The following is a 19,222-nucleotide window of genomic DNA, read 5'->3' as shown; positions in this document are numbered from 1 at the left end:
TTTTATAGTGGTTAGCTACTAATTTTTTTTTCTTCATGCAATATAATTCTCACTTATGTTAATAGTATAACCTATTTTGAAAGGTAATCACTGTCCCAGTATGGTATTCTTGTGCTTCTGGAAGTCTATCACAAAGATGGACATCACTCTCTGGTTATACATTCAATTACTGTGCTGGTTACCTCATATCATTTTTATCAAAAGCTATATTTTTTAGTCTTTAGATAACAAATTTTGTGTATTCAACACCCAATTATGAATTACAACAAATCTTTTGTTTTCCAAACAACACCCAAGCTCTTTAACTCTTGATAAAGTTAAAAAGTCAGTTCAACATGGGTGAGGTAAGGAGTGTAAAGAGCTATGTAACCAAAAAAGCAACTCAAATTTTCACTCTTCACAACACAGAAACTTAGTCAATTAAGACTTTTAATGATTTAAAACTTCAATAACTTACTTCAAAACTTAAATTTATACACAATATATCTTCCTGATAATGAATAACTTTCTTATGGGTAACAGATTAAAATTGTTTGCGAATTTTACCATGGTCCTTGTAGGAGAAACTTACCTTTTAGCAGTGGAGCTCAAGAATACATTGTGTAAAACTGTATATTGCATTTATCTTATACTTTGATATATGTAATTTTTAATATATGAATCTGTCATACTAACAACCTAAACTTTTAAAATCTAAATTAAACCTTATATATAAGGTTTTCAAAAAGGCAGAGGAACCAGAGATTAAATTGCCAACATCTGTTGGATCATTGAAAAAGCAAGAAAGTTTCAAAAAAAATCTATTTCTGCTTTATTGACTATGCCAAAGCCTTTGACTGTGTGCATCACAATAAACTGTGGAAAATTCTGAGAGAGATGGGAATACCAGACCACCTGACCTGCCTCCTGAGAAACCTGTATGCAGGTCAGGAAGCAACAGTTAGAACTGGACATGGAACAACAGACTGGTTCCAAATAGGAAAAGGAGTCCGTCAAGGCTGTATATTGTCACCCCTGCTTATTTAACTTATATGCAGAGTACATCATGAGAAACCCTGGGCTGGAAGAAGCACAAGCTGGAATCAAGATTGCCGGGAGAAATATCAATAACCTCAGATATGCAGATGCAACCACCCTTATGGCAGAAAGTGAGAGGAACTAAACAGCCTCTTGACGAAACTGAAAGAGGGGAGTGAAAAAGTTGGCTTAAAGCTCAACATTCAGAAAACTAAGATCACGGCATCTGGTCCCAACACTTCATGGCAAATAGAAGGGGAAACAGTGGAAACAGTGGCAGACTTTATTTTGTGGGGCTCCAAAATCACTGTAGATGGTGATTGCAGCCATGAAATTAAAAGATGCTAAAATAAATAAATAAATCAATAAAATAAAAGACGCTTACTCCTTGGAAGAAAAGTTATGACCAACCTAGATAGCATATTGAAAAGCAGAGACATTACTTTACCAACAAAGGTCTGCCTAGTCAAGGCTATGCTTTTTCCAGTAGTCATGTATGGATGTGAGAGTTGGACTAGAAAGAAAGCTGAACGCCAAAGAATTAGTGCTTTTGAACTGTGGTGTTGGAGAAGACTCTTGAGAGTCCCTTGGACTACAAGGAGATCCAACCAGTCCATCCTAAATGAAATCATTCCTGAATATTCATTGGAAGGACTGATGCTGAAGCTGAAACGCCAACACTTTGGCCACCTCATGCAAAGAGCTTACTCATTTGAAAAGACCCTGATGCTGGGAAAGATGGAAGACGGGAGGAGAAGGGGACGACAGAGGATGAGAAGGTTGGATGGCATCACTGACTCAATGGATATGAGTTTGAGTGAACTCCAGGAGTTGGTGATGGACTGGGAGATCTGGCGTGCTGCAGTCCATGGGGTTGCAAAGAGTTGGACACGACTGAGCGACTGAACTGAACTGAACTGAACTGATAAAATCTGTCATTAAAAAATATTTCTTTTGCAAGACATAACCTGTTAAGAAGCCATGAAGGTTCTTAGTTGTTCAGTTGTGTCTGACTGTGACCCTATGGATTGTAACCCACCAGGCTCCTCTGTTGATGGAATTTTAGGCAAGAACACTGGAGTGAATTGCATTTTCCTCTGGTGGCCAATGCAGGGTCTGAACCTGCATTTCCTGTGGCTCCTGCATCGGCAGGTGGATTCCTTACCACTGAGCCACCTGGGAAGCCCCAGGATGGGGATATTAGGGAAGTTAAGAGGAAGAGGCACAGCAACTATCTTTAAGAAGTTGTCAGAAGCATCCAGGGGCATTGATATAAGCAGAATAGAAAAATAAATATGTAAATAACCTGTGGTAATACTCTGAAGCCCACAGACCAAAGAACAGAGCTAACTTCCAGCTAATACTTATTCTCTTCAGCAACTTTTTCTGCACAAACCTCTTCAAATTCATTCTCTAACAGTTTCTCTTGTCTCTAATGAAACCCCCACACCTTCCCAATGTTGTCTCCTTTCTTACTACCTGAAGTGGAATGTGTAGAAACAAAGGATTTATCTTTAGCGTATTCTGTACTCCCTGTGCTGTTTTTAGAAAGGAGGTAAATGAGTATTTTATGTTTTTCTAACAACAACAACAAAAACCAATACAGTGTTGTGGTCTTTGAAGAACTTTTTCCTGGGACAGCAAAAGAAAAGCATTTTGCCTGCTTGACTAGAAAATGACTACAAACAGTCTAGATGAAAACCACATTTGGAAACTCAAATTATGTAGTTGTATATTACAGTATTGGGGAAAATATGAGAACACAGCACAGAATTTGATTTCAAAACTATCATGTTCATTTCCAAACTTAAAATGTTTTCATCTGTGTGAGGTTAGAGAGACGGAAGTACTTTTTTTAACCAAGAAATGAAACCCAAAACAAATTTAAATTAAAAAGAAACTGAAAAGCAAATTCAAAGGTAAATTAAAAATTAAACACATTACCAAGTTAACTCTTAAACTAGCCCTAAGTAGGAATGTAGCTTGTGGCTTGATTTCCTAGGTAAACTTCTCTTAATCGCAGGAAAGAGCCTGCTGAAAAGCCAGACAGTCACATGGGTTTCCCTCTCTTTCTTGTTTTGGCTACAGAAATAAGAAGTGCAAGAAAGGCTGAAGCAGCAAATTCTGGAGGGGAATAAGCCACGTGCAATATGCAGAATTTTTTCTTAAAGGCATGGAAAAGAATTACAACTACTCAGCAGAAGGAAAGGAAATTAATGCCCTTTTTGATAAACTATAAATAAGAAGTAAAGTTCTGACTCCATGTTAAAGAGACCTGATTAAAGTTTTTGAGTTAAAGTGTTTCATAGAACATTTAAGTATGGCTATCTAAAACCACACAAAATGAAAGTAAAAGAACTTTCCCACTAATAAAAAGGAAAACAGGATTTTAATTATGCAGAGATAGCTTCTCAATCTAGTGAAAGTTAGTAAAATACTTCTATATTTGTACTTATATCTGTTCTCTCCTATATCTCTATTTATACTCATCAATTACATAATACCTCAATATGACCCAATTTTAAGTCAATAAAGCAATCTAAGCTTTAAAGGTATGTTGTACTTTCTTTTAGTTACTACCTAGAGAGCTCTGCCTATCAATAATTTCAGCTGACACCTGAACAACTCGAGGACTAGGGGGACCTAACATAGTCAAAAATCCCAGTATAATCTCACAGTCCACCCTTCTTATCTGTAGTTCAGTTCAGTTTAGTCGCTCAGTCATGTCGGACTCTTTGCGGCCCCATGGACTGCAGCACGCCAGGCTTCCCTGTCTATCACCAACTCCCGAAGCTTGCTTAAACGCACGTCCATCAAGTCAGTGATGCCATCCAACCATCTCATCCTCTGTCATCCCCTTCTCCTCTGCACCCAGGAATTCAATCAACAGAGGATGGTGTAGGACTGTAGTATTTATTATTGAAAAAAATCCACATGTAAGTGGACCTGGGTAGTTCAAACTCCTGTTTGAAAACAGTCAACTGTATTTCACGAATTACAATGTGGTAACCACTTTCATCACAATCACTTGAAAAATTCTGTTAAACATTTGGATTCCTACTGGACCCCACCCAAGATCTACAGAATCAAAAAGAGTGCTCAAGGAATTTGCATTCTTCACATCCCACCCCATCCCCCACCACAGGTAGTTTTAAACACTGCTGCTGCTGCTACTGTTAAGTCACTTCAGTTGCGTCCAACTCTGTGACCCTATAGACAACAGCCCACCAGACCTCTCTGTCCATGGGATTCTCCAGGCAAGAATACTGGCGTGGATTGCCATGCCTCCTCTAGGGGATCTTCCTGATCAAGGGATCAAACCTGGGTATCTGATGTCTCCTGCACTGGCAGGCAGGTTCTTTACCACTGGAGACACCTGGAAAGCCCAGTTTAATAACTAGTGTAGTAGGGTCTAAGTAACAAGCAGTCAGAACTCCCTGGGTATAACTTTTAATGTAGTCAATAGGGTTCCTAGGAATAGGAATAAGCCACCTCAAAAAGGTTTGGCTTTCCCTTTCTGAATAATACATTTGGAGATGGGTAACAAATGTATCACTTCAAAATCTGCCAATGTTTCCACATTTCCCCATAACTTTCCTACCACAACATACTAAGTATAAAATATATGAATAAGCCAAGTTAAATGGCTCATGAATTTAAACTTAAAAAGTGTCTTTCCCTGTCTATATAAGGTCCTTAAAACAACAAAAGATACAAATATTTTAATCTTTCTCAAAATTCTCTCCTTCAGTTCCTTCTCAGACTTGCTTTTTAGCCAAAGCTTCGAGACTTCTAGAAATGCTGTATCATTACACCAGAGCCCATTTTAACACCCATCCAATCCCAAATACAAACTGTTTTAAAATCTACTACACATGGAGATTCCTTCAAAAACTGGAAATAGAACTGCCATATGACCCAGCAATCCCACTGCTGGGCATACACACCGAAGAAACCAGAATTGAAAGAGACACGTGTACCCCAATGTTCATCACAGCACTGTTTATAATAGCCAGGACATGGAAGCAACCTAGATGTCCATCAGCAGACAAATGGATAAGAAAGCTGAGGTACATATACACAATGGGAATATTATTCAGCCATTAAAAAGAATACATTTAAATCAGTTCTAATGAGGTGGATGAAACTGGAGCCTATTATACAGAGTGAAGTAAGCCAGAAAGAAAAACACCAATATAGTATACTAACGCATATATATGGAATTGAGAAAGATGGTAACAATAACCCTACATGTGAGACAGAAAAAAGAGACACAGATGTACAGAATAGTCTTTTGGACTCTGTGGGAGAAGGCGAGGGTGGGAAGATCTCAGAGAACAGCACTGAAACATGTATATTATCTATCATATATGAAACAGATCGCCAGTCCAGGTTCGATGCATGAGACAGAGTGCTCAGGGCTGGTGCACGGGGATGACCCAGAGGGATGGGATGGGGAGGGAGGTGGGAAAGGGGTTCAGGATGGGGAACACATGTAAACCCATGGCTGATTCATATCAATGTATGGCAAAAACCACTACGATATTGTAAAGTAATTAGCCTCCAACTAAAATAAATTAATTAAAAAAATAAAATCCACTACACAAATTGTACAATGCTTCTTTAGTGAGTACACAAAAAATTCATCCCGGGCTCTCCCTTTTTTTAAACCAGTGATTTCAGTGGGAAAGGGATTGTGGCATTCTCCTGTAGTCTGAATAATAAGATGTGGGTCATCACTATACATCACATAATAAATACAAGGCATTTTCCATATTATCTCATTTAACGCTCATGACAATCCCATGAGATAGCTATCGTTATGACCCACATTTTACAGATGAGTTGTCTAAGGTCCAGAGAGGTCAAGTTACCTATCTGTAAGTACACAGCTAGTAAGCTAATTTTCATTCCAATCCCAAAGAAGGCCAGTGCCAAAGATGTTCAGACTATCATACAATTGAGCTCATTTTACATGCTAGCACGGTTATGCTCAAAGGTCTTCAAGCTAGGTTTCAGCAGTACGTGAACAACTTTCAAATATAAAAACTCTGTTTAGAAGAGGCAGGAACCAGAGATCAAACTACCAACATGGAGAAAGCAAGGGAATTCAGAAAAACATTTAGTTGTTTCATTGACTACAAGAAAACCTTTGCCTGTGTGGATCACAACAAACTGTGGAAAATTCTTAAAGAGATGAGAATACCAGATCACCTTACCTGTCTCCTGAGAAACTGGTATGTGGGTCAAGAAGAAACAGTTACAACCAGATGCAGAACAACTCACTGGTTCAAAATTGAGAAAGGAGTATGACAAGGCTGTATATTTTCACCCAGCTTACTTAACTTACATGCAGAGTACATCATACAAAATGCCGGGCTGAATAAATCACCAGCTGGAATCACGATTGCCAGAAGAAATATCAACAACTTCATAAATGCAGATGATACCACTCTAATGGCAGAAAGTGAAGAGGAAATAAAGAGCCTCTGGATAAAGGTGAAATAGGATAGTGAAAAACCTGGCTTGAAACTCGACATTAAAAAAACAGATCATGGCATCTGGTCCCATCACTTCCTGGCAAACATTTGGGGAAAAAGTTGAATCAGTGACAGATTTTATGTTCTTGGGCTCCAAAAATCACTGCAGATGGTGACTACAGCCATGAAATTAAAAAACACTTGTTTCTTATAAGGAAAACTATGACAAACCTATACAGTATATTAAAAAGCAAAGACATCACTTTGCTGACAAAGGTCTGTATAGTCAAAGCAATGGTGTTTCCAGCAGTCATGTACAGATGTGAGAGTTGGACCATAAAGAAGGCTGAGTGCCCAAGAATTGATACTTTTGAACTGCGGTGCTAGAGAAGACTCCCGAGAGTTCCTTGGACTGCAAGGAGATCAAACCAGTCAATCCTAAAGGAAATCAACCATAAATACTCATTGGAAGGACTGCTGCTGAAGCTGAAGCTCTAATAGTTTGGCCACCTGATGGGAAGCGCCAACTCGTTGGAAAAGACCCTGATGCTAGGAAAGACTGAAGGCAAAAGGAGAAGAGGGAGGCAGAGGGTGAGATGGTTAGACAGCACCACTGACTCAACGGGCATGTGCTGTGCCTGTGCTCAGTCACTTCAGTCATGTCAGACTCTGCGACCCCATGGACTGTAGCCTGCCAGGCTCCTCTGTCCACGGGATTCTCCAGGCAAGAACACTGGAGTAGGCTGTCATGAGACGGTTAGATAGCATCATCGAATAAATGGACATGAATTTGAACAAACTCTGGGAGATGGTGGAGGACAAAGGAGCCTGGTGTGCTGCAATGCATGGGGTCACAAAGAGTCGGACAAAATGTAGTGACTATAAAACAACAACAAGCTAATTCAAACCCAAGCAGCCTAACTCCACAATCAGCATCTTTAAGCAGTACACTATAACCATCCAGGGCTTCTCTTGTGGCTCAGCTGGTAAAGAAACCATCTGCCATGCGGGAGACCTAAGTTCAATCTCCAGGTTGGGAAGATCCCTTGGAGAAGGGAAAGGTTACCCTCTCCAGTATTCTGGCCTGGAGAATTCCATGGACTGTATAGTCCATCGGGTCGCAAAGAGTCAGACACGACTGAGCAACTTTCGCTTTACTTTACTTCACTTCTATATCCATCCTATTGCTTAAAAGATTCCACCTGCCAAGGGCAAGTCCCCTGAATCCACCTAAAGGTTGTGGATTATGAAGCATCTAATTTTTTTAATGTGCTTTTAGGTTAATTTGCAGTATAACAAGGCTAGGGACTATTGTACTAAGCTATCAGTTCCCCAAAGTGGCACACTGACAAACTTTGAGAAAAAAATCATGGTCTGGAAGTTAAAGTATCAAACTCCAATTCACTGATTAATTAGAATTTACTTATTATCTTACTCTCTCTCTTTCCTACCCCAAAGAAATCATAAAGAAAAAAAAATCTAGAATTGATAAAGAAAAAAAAAAAGAGCTGATGGTCTGTTTATGAGACTGCTTATGAGACACTAAACAAAGATCACTGACATTTAGACTGATGTTTAGCATGATTACTCTCAGGCAGAGTTAGGCCTTTATCAAAAAAATGTTCAAGGTAGAATTTAGAGTTGAAGGGGTATTTCTATCCCTGGCAACTTTTTCATTTTACAGATGAAATAACATGCTGTTTTTTAAAAAGCATTCTCTTTAATTCAATTCAATTCACATTTGTAGTATTTAGCCAACAAATAGTTGAGGTTTACACAGTGAGTGCAAGTGAATCACACAACATGACAGTGTATTCGAGCTGAAAGGTACTCTGAATCGCTAAATTTCATAGAGGAGGAAAGTGAAGTGAAGAAACTTAGTGATATGCCCAAGATCACATAAACTGTTTAATGATACAAGAAAAGAAACTACCCAGGACAAAAGTCAAGTTTCTTATTTCTCAATATAATAGGATTTTCACTACATCAAAAGCTATGTTTTCATTCATAAACTTCTTATAATTCACAGAAATCAATGTATTAGCTTCAAACCCCAGGAATCATACCTATGCCTAGTTCTGATTTTTTTTTAAATTAACTCTCTGTCTCTGGGCAAATAGCTATAAAATAAAAATAAACCTTACCTTTCTTAGGTCACAGGAATAATTCAGGATTCAAAAAAATTATAAAGGAAAGACATATTAAAATAATTTTGTAAAAATATCAAATTATGTAAAATTAAAATATACTTGACATTTTTTTCCAGAGGCAAATGGGTACTGGTTGTCAAATCCAAATAATCTGAACTGAAAAGCTTTAAAAAACATTGCTTTAGATCACTTAAACTCATTACCATGTCTAGTTCATTTCCAATACTAAATTAATACCATCTTACTAAGTGATGGCTAGCAAATAGAAGCTAACCTTGATTTTCCAGAGTATTAAAGAATGAATAAAGTGATTCATAAAATTCCTTCTATTTTAAACAGCTCTGATTTTACAGTAAAACACAATAGTTTCCCAAATAAAAGTCTTACAGCCAACAATAAAGGTGTGGTGCATGCGTGCTCAGTTGTGCCCGACTCTCTGTGACCACACGGACTGTAGGCAGTCAGGCTCCTCTGTCCATGGAATCTTCCAAGCAAGAATACTGGAGCGGGTTGCTACTTCCTTCTCCAGTGGATCTTCCCAACCCAGGGATTGAACCCGAGTCTCCTGTGTCTCCTGCACTGGCAGGCAGATTCTTTACCACTGAACCACCTGGGAAGGCTCTTTTAGTCAATAATTCTATGCCAAACAAAACGTGAAGTTTAACTGTAATAATGTACAAATGATGGATTCTTAGTTGTGACAAATGTACCACAGTTATGTAATGATGTCAACAGGAGAACTAGACGAGGGATATACCAGAACTTTCTATAATATCTTTGCAACTTTCCTATAAACATAAACCTATTCTTAAAAAAGTATCTTAAAAAATAAAAAGTAAATCTCAAAAAATAAAATAAAATAAAAAGTAAATCTCTGTCTTACCATGGAAGCCTGGATTCTTAACCAATGGACCACCAGGGAAGTCCCAATTCCAAGTTAATATTAGAGTCTGCTTTGTTAACTGGGGCTTAGTGTTAAAATGTTAGTTTAGTTTAGCACTTCGAAATAATGTTTGAGTGATTAAAATTAACTAAGTCCCACAAAAATTAGTTTCCCAATACTTTCTACTGAATTTATATTCAGATGATTACATCTCTAACTATGAACTCCTTGAATCACTGTTGGATTTCTAATGGTTTGGTATAGATAACTAGTGTTTTGCAGTTGGTTGCTTTTTTTAAGAAATTATTGGATCTGAGCAGGGGAAAGGGCTAGACATAAGAAAAGGAAACAAAGACTCTTCAGCCATTAGCTCCCCAATCTAATATTATAATGGGTAGCTTCACAACACTCTAAAATCTTAAAAGACTTATTTTTATTCTAGAACAACTAATTATACATTCTTTTCAGTTTTTCTAAAATTTTACACATTTTAATTATATTAATATAAAAGTAATGTCCAATGAAATTTCCTTAGTGGCACACTGATGAATATTTTTATAGTATTGTAATAACAAAAAATTAATGTTTAGAGCAAGGTATTTCTTAACTCTCCTTTTAGATAATCATACCACACCTGTAATAAAGAACTGTTTGCTTTGGGGAGCTATAAAAATCTTTTAAAACTTATCAGAGGTTTGATATTTTACCTTTTCTTAACTGAAACGTTAAAGAAGGGATTTTTTTGTTTGTTTGTTTTTGAGAAAGTGGTCCTGAAACAGTGGCTTTTATTTTAGTTGACTGGGAAGAATATACACTGTGGGACAAATAAGGGAGCCCTATCTGACGAAGGTCAGTGATGGCTCAGTCAGGTGAATAATGATTTATTTCATCAACTAGTGTACAGCACGGAGAAGGCAATGGCACCCCACTCCAGTACTCTCGCCTGGAAAATCCCATGGACGGAGGAGCCCTGGTAGGCTGCAGTCCATGGGGTCGCTAAGAGTCGGACACGACTGAGCGACTTCACTTTTACTTTTCACTTTCATGCACTGGAGAAGGAAATGGCAACCCACTCCAGTGTTCTTGCCTGGAGAATCCCAGAGACGGCGGAGCTTGGTGGGCTGCTGTCTATGGGGTCGCACAGAGTCAGACACGACTAATGTGACTTAGCAGCAGCAGCAGCAGTGTACATCAACTAAATTTTGAGTAGTAGTGAAAATATGGTTGATTTTGTTGTTTCTGAGAATCTTAAATTAAGAAAAATTATAACAAATTTTTAAAATTCTCAATGTCATAACAAAAAGAATATATATTCTCAACAATTTTCATAGTGGGGAGATTGGAGACTGCTTATATATGAAAGTGAAAGTCGCTCAGTCGTGTCTGACTCTGCAACCCCATGGTCTATATAGTCCATGGAATTCTCCAGGCCAGAATACTGGAGTAGGTAGCCTTTCCCTTCTCCAGCGGATCTTCCCAGGTCAGGGATAGAACCCAGGTCTCCCACATTGCAGGCGGGTTCTTTACCAGCTGAGCCACAAGGGACGCCCAACATGTGAAAAGAAACCACTAAATGAGCCTACCATTGCTAGTCTTCCCTATCTAGCTACCCATAATAAAAAGAGAGCCACAAAAATTATTTTGTGCAATGTTCAGGAAGTTTCAGAGTTGGTAACTACAGGGTAAGCTACATGAATCTCTATGTTCCAGAACCTATAAAATCAATCTATAAAGATGTATATAAATTCCAGAATCTATAAAGTTTATCTTTCAGATAGAAGGAAAAAAATCTTTAGTATTTTTTCCCTACCTTAGTCATGCCCTTTTAAGTTACTAAATTCTTGTGATTTATCATGCAGATTAAAAATATATATATATTAACACTATCAGGAGACACAGATACATACTTGTATGCTTCTAAACAACAGTGACTTTGCCAGTGCAATCAGAACAAAAGTATTCGAGTATTAATACTCAAAAGTATTAAATGGCTTTTAAAATACAACTATTAAGAGCATACACAAAAAACAAACAAAAAGGAGTGTATAACTTAAAAAACAAACCAGTCTAGTTTGAAAACAAGACTTGGATTAGCTTAAAGGACCCATAAAAATGGTTTAAAGTTACTTCACTTTCAGAACAGAATAATAAACATACCCTTGAGAAACAAAGGCTAGCCTACAAACACCAGAGATTTGTCTTTCAGCTTTCACCTTCTCACTGCTAAGTTGGTAAGAGTGGCAGCAGTGGTATGCACCTCGCACTTCAAAGCTGTGAGAGACAGGAGAAGGCCGACGACCGCAGGGAATGGCACTTCTGCTGCTGCTGCTGCTAAGTTGCTTCAGTCATGGCCAGTTCTGTGGGACCCCATAGATGGCAGCCCACCAGGCTCCCCATCCCTGGGATTCTCCAGGCAAGACTACTGGAGTGGGTTGCCATTTCCTTCTCTAATGCATGCTGCTGCTGCTGCTGCTGCTAAGTCACTTCAGTCTTGTCTGACTCCGTGCGACCCCATGGATAGCAGCCCACCAGGCTTCCCTGTCCACAGGATTCTCCAGGCAAGAATACTGGAGTGGGTTGCCATTTCCTTCTCCTGAATGTTGCTTCTAGGGCTCCCGTAATCAAGTCACTATAAACACAGATGCCCAAGTGCCGCTGAAGCAAGCTCCCAACAGTCTGAAATAGAACTCACTTCATCTAGAAGGGAGGGGAAGCAGGAAAGATAATGAGAACTGTTTTGGACCAAATTCTTTTTTCTCCTACATGATTTCTACCCTACTCAGTGAGGCTTCTGTAAATGATGTGCCTTGATTGAACAAATTTTTGTAATAACAGATAAACAGAGCCATAAAATGGTCCACTCTCTTTACTTGTAAAAGGTTAAAACAAATATGAAACTAGTCTTTTAAAGTATTTCTTCTTATAGATTTTTTGATCCAGTTAAGAGAAAGAGAGGAAATGGAAAGAAGGGAAAGATTTAGATAATCAGGTGGGAAAAAAAAGAGTCACAGGTAAACAGAAGTTATGATTGAATTCCTGGAATCAAAATCAGGAACCCTGGTTTCTAACCTGGCTCTGCCATTAGCTGACAACTGTTTATGGGAAGAAAAACACTCCTAGGTTGTAGGGAGAAGAGAAATTTCTGATTATTCTTTTTGGGAAATAGAAGATTTGTTCAAAATTACACTACCTAGAGAACAGTAAAAGAGGGAGAGTCCATGAAAGTTGTCACTTCAACACAATCTGAATGGGATTCTTCTTATAACAGTAGATATTTTAGACTCAGAAATGAAGGTCATAGTTTTTGCCTTGAAGGTGTTCAGCATCTAGTTAAGGTTTTGACTAAAACGCTAACAGAAAAATAGTCCTAATGTCTGATTCTGTCCTTTTCCAAGAATGTTATATGAAGGAAGCAATGATGCTTAGAATCATGACATCCATCTCAAAAATGAAGCTTAGAGAAATTAACTTCAGGGGACTTAAGTTTACTGACTTTACACTCAGTGCTCTGATACACATGAAAAGTATATCATACGAACATCAACTAAGCCATATGAATGTCAACTAGCTATGCTCTCCAAAGCCCTGTTCAAGTCTAAAACTGTCTGATACCTGACATCAAAACATGACCAATAAATACCCACAAGTTCCACACAAAATAAGGAAATACCTACAGACTTCACACACCTTAAGAGCTTTAAAAATATTGCCATTACTAGCTTTAAGTATGTCTCTTTGCACAGATCTTTGCATAATTTGAGGCACAAATGCACATTTCACTACTATATATGTTGTCCTATGAGTAAAACAGGGCTTCTCTGGTAGCTCAGCTGGTAAACACTCTGCCTGCAATGCAGGAGACCTGGGTTTGATTCCTGCATTGGGAAGATCCCCTGGAGGAGGGCACTGGCAACCCAATCCAGTATTCTTGCCTGGAGAATCCCCATGGACAAAGGAGCCTGGTGGGCTACAGTCTGTGGTCACAAAGAGTTGGACACCACTGAGCAACTAAGCAAGCACACACATGACTGAAACATAATTAGGATTTCCCCAATCTTGATTTAAACAACAGTTAATGTTGTAGAAAAGGGAATAAGAAACACTAATTTCAATCAGAAAACTGTGTGAGTCTACAAATATGCACACTAATTGTATAATCCTCTCAAATCTGAGACTCATTACTTGTTTCTTTATTTCTGTTTTTTGTCATGATCCCTGAAAAGGGAACAAAAACACAGAAGAAAGGAGAAAGAACTTTGAAAGGGAGGGTTTTCCAAGAGGGAATATTTTCCTATTTGTCTAGAGACTTTAAAAAAAAAAAAAAAAAGCGTGTCAAAATCTGACTCACAGGAAACTGCTTTGTTACTAAGGTGCATTAAGATGAGTATTTTCTAACGATATATTTATCCCTATCAACGTCCCACTGAGAAACCTGCAATGTCCAGCACCACAATTTAACTTCAAGACTAGCAGGTCAAATCACATATACGACACCACAAAAAATTAACAGAAGTTGCCGGAAAAAAGTATAGGTCTATCTAGCAAAAGTGAGGAAAAGGGATTTTTCTAGATAAAGCGCCACAGTAATTTGGTTTTAAAGGCTGGATCAAATTTTAAACACTAAACTGACGGTATTTTAATAAAGGCCACTGAAACAGGCTGTTAAACGCTATGAAACTCAACCACCTCTAATTTCAATAATTCCCAAACTACTTGAATGGGTTTAGACTTCACGCAGAGACAGCTCTGAAAATGACTTCCCTTTCTCTTTCACAACCGCGCCTGTACACACACACCCGGCACCGCCACCCGCCCCTAAATCCTAACAGTATAGTACACACGGACGAAGAAGGCTATTTCTCCGGTAGAGGCAAAACTGTAGATATGGCACTAGCACGCTGGCCTAAATTCACAGAAACCAGATGTGAATGGCAGGTACAGCGTCCAGCGCAGGGAAACGCCAAGATTGGCTCCCCGCGCTCACAACTTCTCCGATCCAGACGCACAACACAATGCAGACCTAGTTCCTGCCCCCTCCTGTGACAAATCACAGCTCAGTCCTAACGCCAGCGAGAGCCACGCTGAGGCTGCCCTCACGTAGCTCTCCGGCCGCTCCCGGCCCCAAGCCCGCTCCGATCCCCGGCGTAGCCTGCGCTGTACCTGGCGAAGAAGTCGGCGAAGCCGCCGCTCCGTCGAGCCCGAGCCGAGGTCCCGGCAGGGCCCTGCTCCGCGGCCGGCAAGGACACCGGCGCTCCCGCCGGCGGCAGGTGGTCGCGGGCGCTTTGGCAGCGGCTCACCTCGAACGTATTCCGAGAGTTCAAGCGAACGTCGGAGAAGCCGACGCGCGGCTCGGCGCCGGCGCCCCCACTAGTCCTCTCCGCCGAGGTGATGGGCGACGCGCCCTCCTCGGAACCCCCGGCTCCGGCTCCCAGCCGCTCCAAGTCCTCGCTGCCGCTGCCGTCACTGGCCGAACTGTCCCTCGCGCCGCTGCCCGCGCCCTCGGGCTCCTCGGCGTCCGCCGCCTCCAGGCAGCAGCTCCGCAGTGGGTGCTCGAGCGGCGCGGCCCAGTCAGACAGGATGCCCGCGCCGTCCGCGCCCTCGTCGCCAGGCCCGTCCGGACGGAGGCGGCGGTGGCGCGGCTCCCGGCTGCCGGCGCGGGCCAGGTCGCGACAGTCCTGGCCCAGCAGAAAGCCCGAGTCCCCGTTGGTCATGCCTCCGTGTCGCGCCGAGCCAGCGTCCGCCGCCTCCGCGTCGCGGTGCTTGGAGCCGGCGTCCGGCTGGCAGGCGTCCGAGCGCCGGGCTGCCGAGGGCGGCGGAGCACAGGAGTGGCCGGCGGGGAGCGGACAGTAGCACAGCCCGGGCTCCAGCTGTCCCCCGGCCGCCGCGAGGTAACGCCGAAGGAGCTGCTGAGGCGGCGGCGTCTCCTCCTCCTCCTCCTCCTCCTCCTCTTCTTCGGGAGGCTCCACGGCGCCGACACCTCCGCCAAAGCCTCCTGTGGCCCGAATCATTTTCCCGTCCAGGCCCGCGGAATCGGGCGCCGGCAAAGGGAGCAACTTGGGGTTTCTTGCCGAGCAGCCTCCGGCATCCTCCGGACCCACCATCTGGGGCCGGGTGAGCGCCGCCGGAGGAGGCAACGGAAGCTCCCCAGCGCAGGCTTGGCCAGGGAAGAGCCCTGAGTGCTGGGGCCGCGGCGGCCACCGCCGCAACGTTCCCAGACCCACCCCTCCCTCCCGAGAATTCGGGCAGTTGCAGGAGGGCGGGCACGCGCCTGGGCTCGCGCACGCGCAAAAGCCAGACCGGTCAAGCTCCGACCTGGAGATTCCGCGAACCATAGAGACGGTAGCTAGAGAGACCCGCTCCGTGACACAGCGACTGGCAATCTGGGATCAGCCCTCTGGACAGTGGAGGCGGGTTGGCCCACTCCGAAGAGGACGGCCATTAGGGAAGCACGGGTATGGGTCCCTTAGCAAAAATTCACTTGATATACTTATATCGGGTTTCCCTGGTGGCTCAGATGGTAAAGAATCCTCCTGCCAATACAGAAGACCTGGGTTCCATCCCTGAGTCAGGAAGATTCTCTGGAGAAGGAAATGGCAATCCTCTCCAGTATTCTTGCCTGGAGAATTCCATGGACAGAGGAAACGGTCAGGCTACAGTCCATGGAGTCGCAAAGAGTTGGACACCAATGAGCGACTAACACAATTTATGGGAATAGAATACAGGATTTAGATGTAAGTCCCTCCACCTCTAGTTTATATCCACTATTCCATTGCCAGTTATTCAGGGCTGGTCTCATCTCAAGTGAACACGCTTCCTTCTCCACTTCATCTTTCCCAATATTACCAAAGTTATGTTTCCCATCTAGGACAACGTTTCATCACATCACTCTTAAAGATTTCCATTATCACTTGAGGAGATAGAAGTAGTGTCAGGCAGAGAGGGATGTTGAAGTAATCCCAGCACCCCATGAAAATGGATTAAAATGGGGTGATAATCAATGAATGGAAATGAAGTGTATTTAAGGTAGAAATCCCAAGATGTGGTAACTGTTCAGATAGAAGGACGGAAGCGGGAGTGTTACCTAACATCAACCAAGTCTGTGTGCCCGACACATAGGCCAAAACAATGCTAAAACACTGGAGTTTGGAACAGAGAAAGGTTTATTACAGGACCATGCAAGGAGATGGGTGGCTCATACCTTAACCCCAAAGTTACTGAAAGCTTTCATCAAAGCGGGGGGTGGGGGGGGTGGTTATGGCTAGTTGCAACTTCTTGGTGTCAGAGCCTTTGTTCTTAAAGTCAGGTCATGGTAGGTAACAATGTTCCTGTAAACCTCTACCAAACGAATGTTATTCTTTGTCGTGAGAAGAAAGGGCAAGGTCCCAAGGTACAACTTTTACCTTCCAAAGTCCAAGTCCTGGCTAACAGGAAGCAGAGCTCAGCTGGCGGTTCCCTCAGGGTCAGGTTCCCCAGACCCTGACCCAACTGTCATCACTGAGGGAGCCAGGCACCCAACTCATCTGGCCCTCAGGCTTCTCAGGCCACCGAAAGCGGGAAACCACATCCCACATACTGTGACCCAGGCAGACCACTGCTACTATTAGGTCCCAGAGACAAGGTTCGGGGAGAGGTTCACCACTGCCTCAAGGCCTGGACCAAGGCTAGTGGAGGGCCTTGATGAGGGCTCTGAAGTCCTACAAAACATAGCCCCAAGCCTGTTCTCTTGGTGCCCAAGCTCTCTCACTGACCAAAGGCCAGATGAACTGGAGGGCCCCAGACAAAAGGCCAGGATCTACCTTTTACCTCACTCTTCACCTGAGGACCACCATGCCATTGTTGGCTGAATCCCTTCACTAACTGTCCCTTCTTAATAGTTGGTTGCTTGTGGGTGGGGCCCACTGCTGAGCTGTCCAATGTCTGAGCAGGGTCATCGGGGTTGCTCATTGACAATTGGTTGCCAGTGGGTGGGGGACCTCTGACGCACCGACCAATGGCTGAGCAGGACCCATTTCCTGGTAACAGGGTGCAGAGTAAGGGCACACAGCAATTCAGTTCAGTTCAGTTCAGTCGCTCAGTCGTGTCCAACTCTTGGCAACCCCATGAACTGCAGCAGGCCAGGCCTCCATGTCCATCACCAACTCCCGGAGTCCACCCAAACCCATGTCCATTGAGTGAGTCGGTGATGCCATCCAACCATCTCATCCTCTGTCATCCCCTTCTCCTCTTGCCCTCAATCTTTCCCAGCATCACGGTCTTTTCCAATAAGTCAGCTCTTCGCATCAGGTGGCCAAAGTATTGGAGTTTCAGCTTCAACATCAGTCCTTCCAATGAACACCCAGGACTGATCTCCTTTAGGATGGACTGGTTGACTCTCCTTGCAGTCCAAGGGACTCTCAAGAGTCTTCTCCAACACCACAGTTCAAAAGCATCAATTCTTCAGTGCTCAGCTTTTTTTATAGTCCAACTCTCACATCCATACATGACCACTGGAATAACCATAGCCTTGACTAGATGGGCCTTTGTTGACAAAGTAATATCTCTGCTCTTTAATATGCTGTCTAGGTTGGTCATAACTTTTCTTCCAAGGAGTAAGCGTCTTTTAATTTCATGGCTGCAATCACCATCTGCAGCAATCTTGGAGCCCAGAAAAATAAAGTCAGCCACTGTTTCCACTGTTTCCCCATCTATTTGCCATGAAGTGATGGGACCGGATGCCATGATCTTAGTTTTCTGAATTTTGAGCTTTAAGCCAACTTTTTCGCTCTCCTCTATCATCAAGAGGCTCTTTAGTTCTTCTTCACTTTCTACCATAAGGGTGGTGTCATCTGCATATCTGAGGCTGCTGTGCAAAAAATGAGCTCACTGCACTCTGTTACAGGAGGAACCAGCCAATTACTACAAAACTCTTGAGAATGAAGCTGATGTGGTTTGAAAAAATAGATGTGGATTGGAAATAACTTGATTAATAGGGGAAATATAGCTGGGAAAGTAAAGTATCCAGCATTTAGAGTTCTAAAACTTTGGTTAGGGCTTCAGTTTAAAGAGGCAGATTGAAGAGGCATTGCATAATACAACTAAGTGAGTCACCGGTAACACCTGGGAAGAAAGACTAAAGATGAGGGTGGGGCAGAGACTCAAAGGTGTCGTTATTTAAGGATGGACAAAGAAATCATATTGCAAGGAACTAAAGAGGCACTGCTGCTGCTGCTGCTGCTAAGTCGCTTCAGTCGTGTCCGACTCTGTGCAACCCCAGAGACGGCAGCCCACCAGGCTCCCCCATCCCTGGGATTCTCCAGGCAAGAACACTGGAGTGGGTTGCCATTTCCTTCTCCAAAGCATGAAAGTGAAAAGTGAAAAGTGAAGTCGCTCAGTCGTGTCCGACTCTTTGCGACCCCGTGGACTGCAGCCTACCAGGCTCCTCTGTCCATGAGATTTTCCAGGCAAGAGTACTGGAGCGGGTTGCCATTGCCTTCTCCAAAAGAGAGGCACTAGTTGTGGATAAAAGAAAGCGGCAAATATAGACCACTCATTCTAGAAGTATGTCAATGAAAGGATAGCAGCAGGAGAACGGAGAGTTAGAGGAAGCAGCATTGTCAAGCCTTTAAAAAATATATATCTATATATAACCTATATATAAGTAATAAAATGCATAAATAAAATGGACATCCATGTGCCTAGCATCCAGTTTAAGA

General features: G+C 42.4%; 1 protein-coding gene across 1 annotated transcript in view; it reads right to left on the bottom strand.

The window, feature by feature from the left end:
* Window positions 1–15,631, bottom strand: part of TBC1D12 (TBC1 domain family member 12) — a 93,488-nt gene extending 77,857 nt beyond the window's left edge. Inside the window, exon 1 of the mRNA XM_052661024.1 lies at window positions 14,691–15,631. Coding sequence (XP_052516984.1) covers window positions 14,691–15,631 — 941 coding nt within the window. The remainder of the gene's footprint in view (window positions 1–14,690) is intronic.
* Window positions 15,632–19,222: the final 3,591 nt, after the last annotated feature.

This window comes from Budorcas taxicolor, chromosome 23 (assembly GCF_023091745.1).
Source record: "Budorcas taxicolor isolate Tak-1 chromosome 23, Takin1.1, whole genome shotgun sequence".
NCBI classification, from domain to species: Eukaryota; Metazoa; Chordata; class Mammalia; order Artiodactyla; family Bovidae; genus Budorcas; species Budorcas taxicolor.
This window is presented reverse-complemented; position numbering and strand designations above follow the sequence as displayed.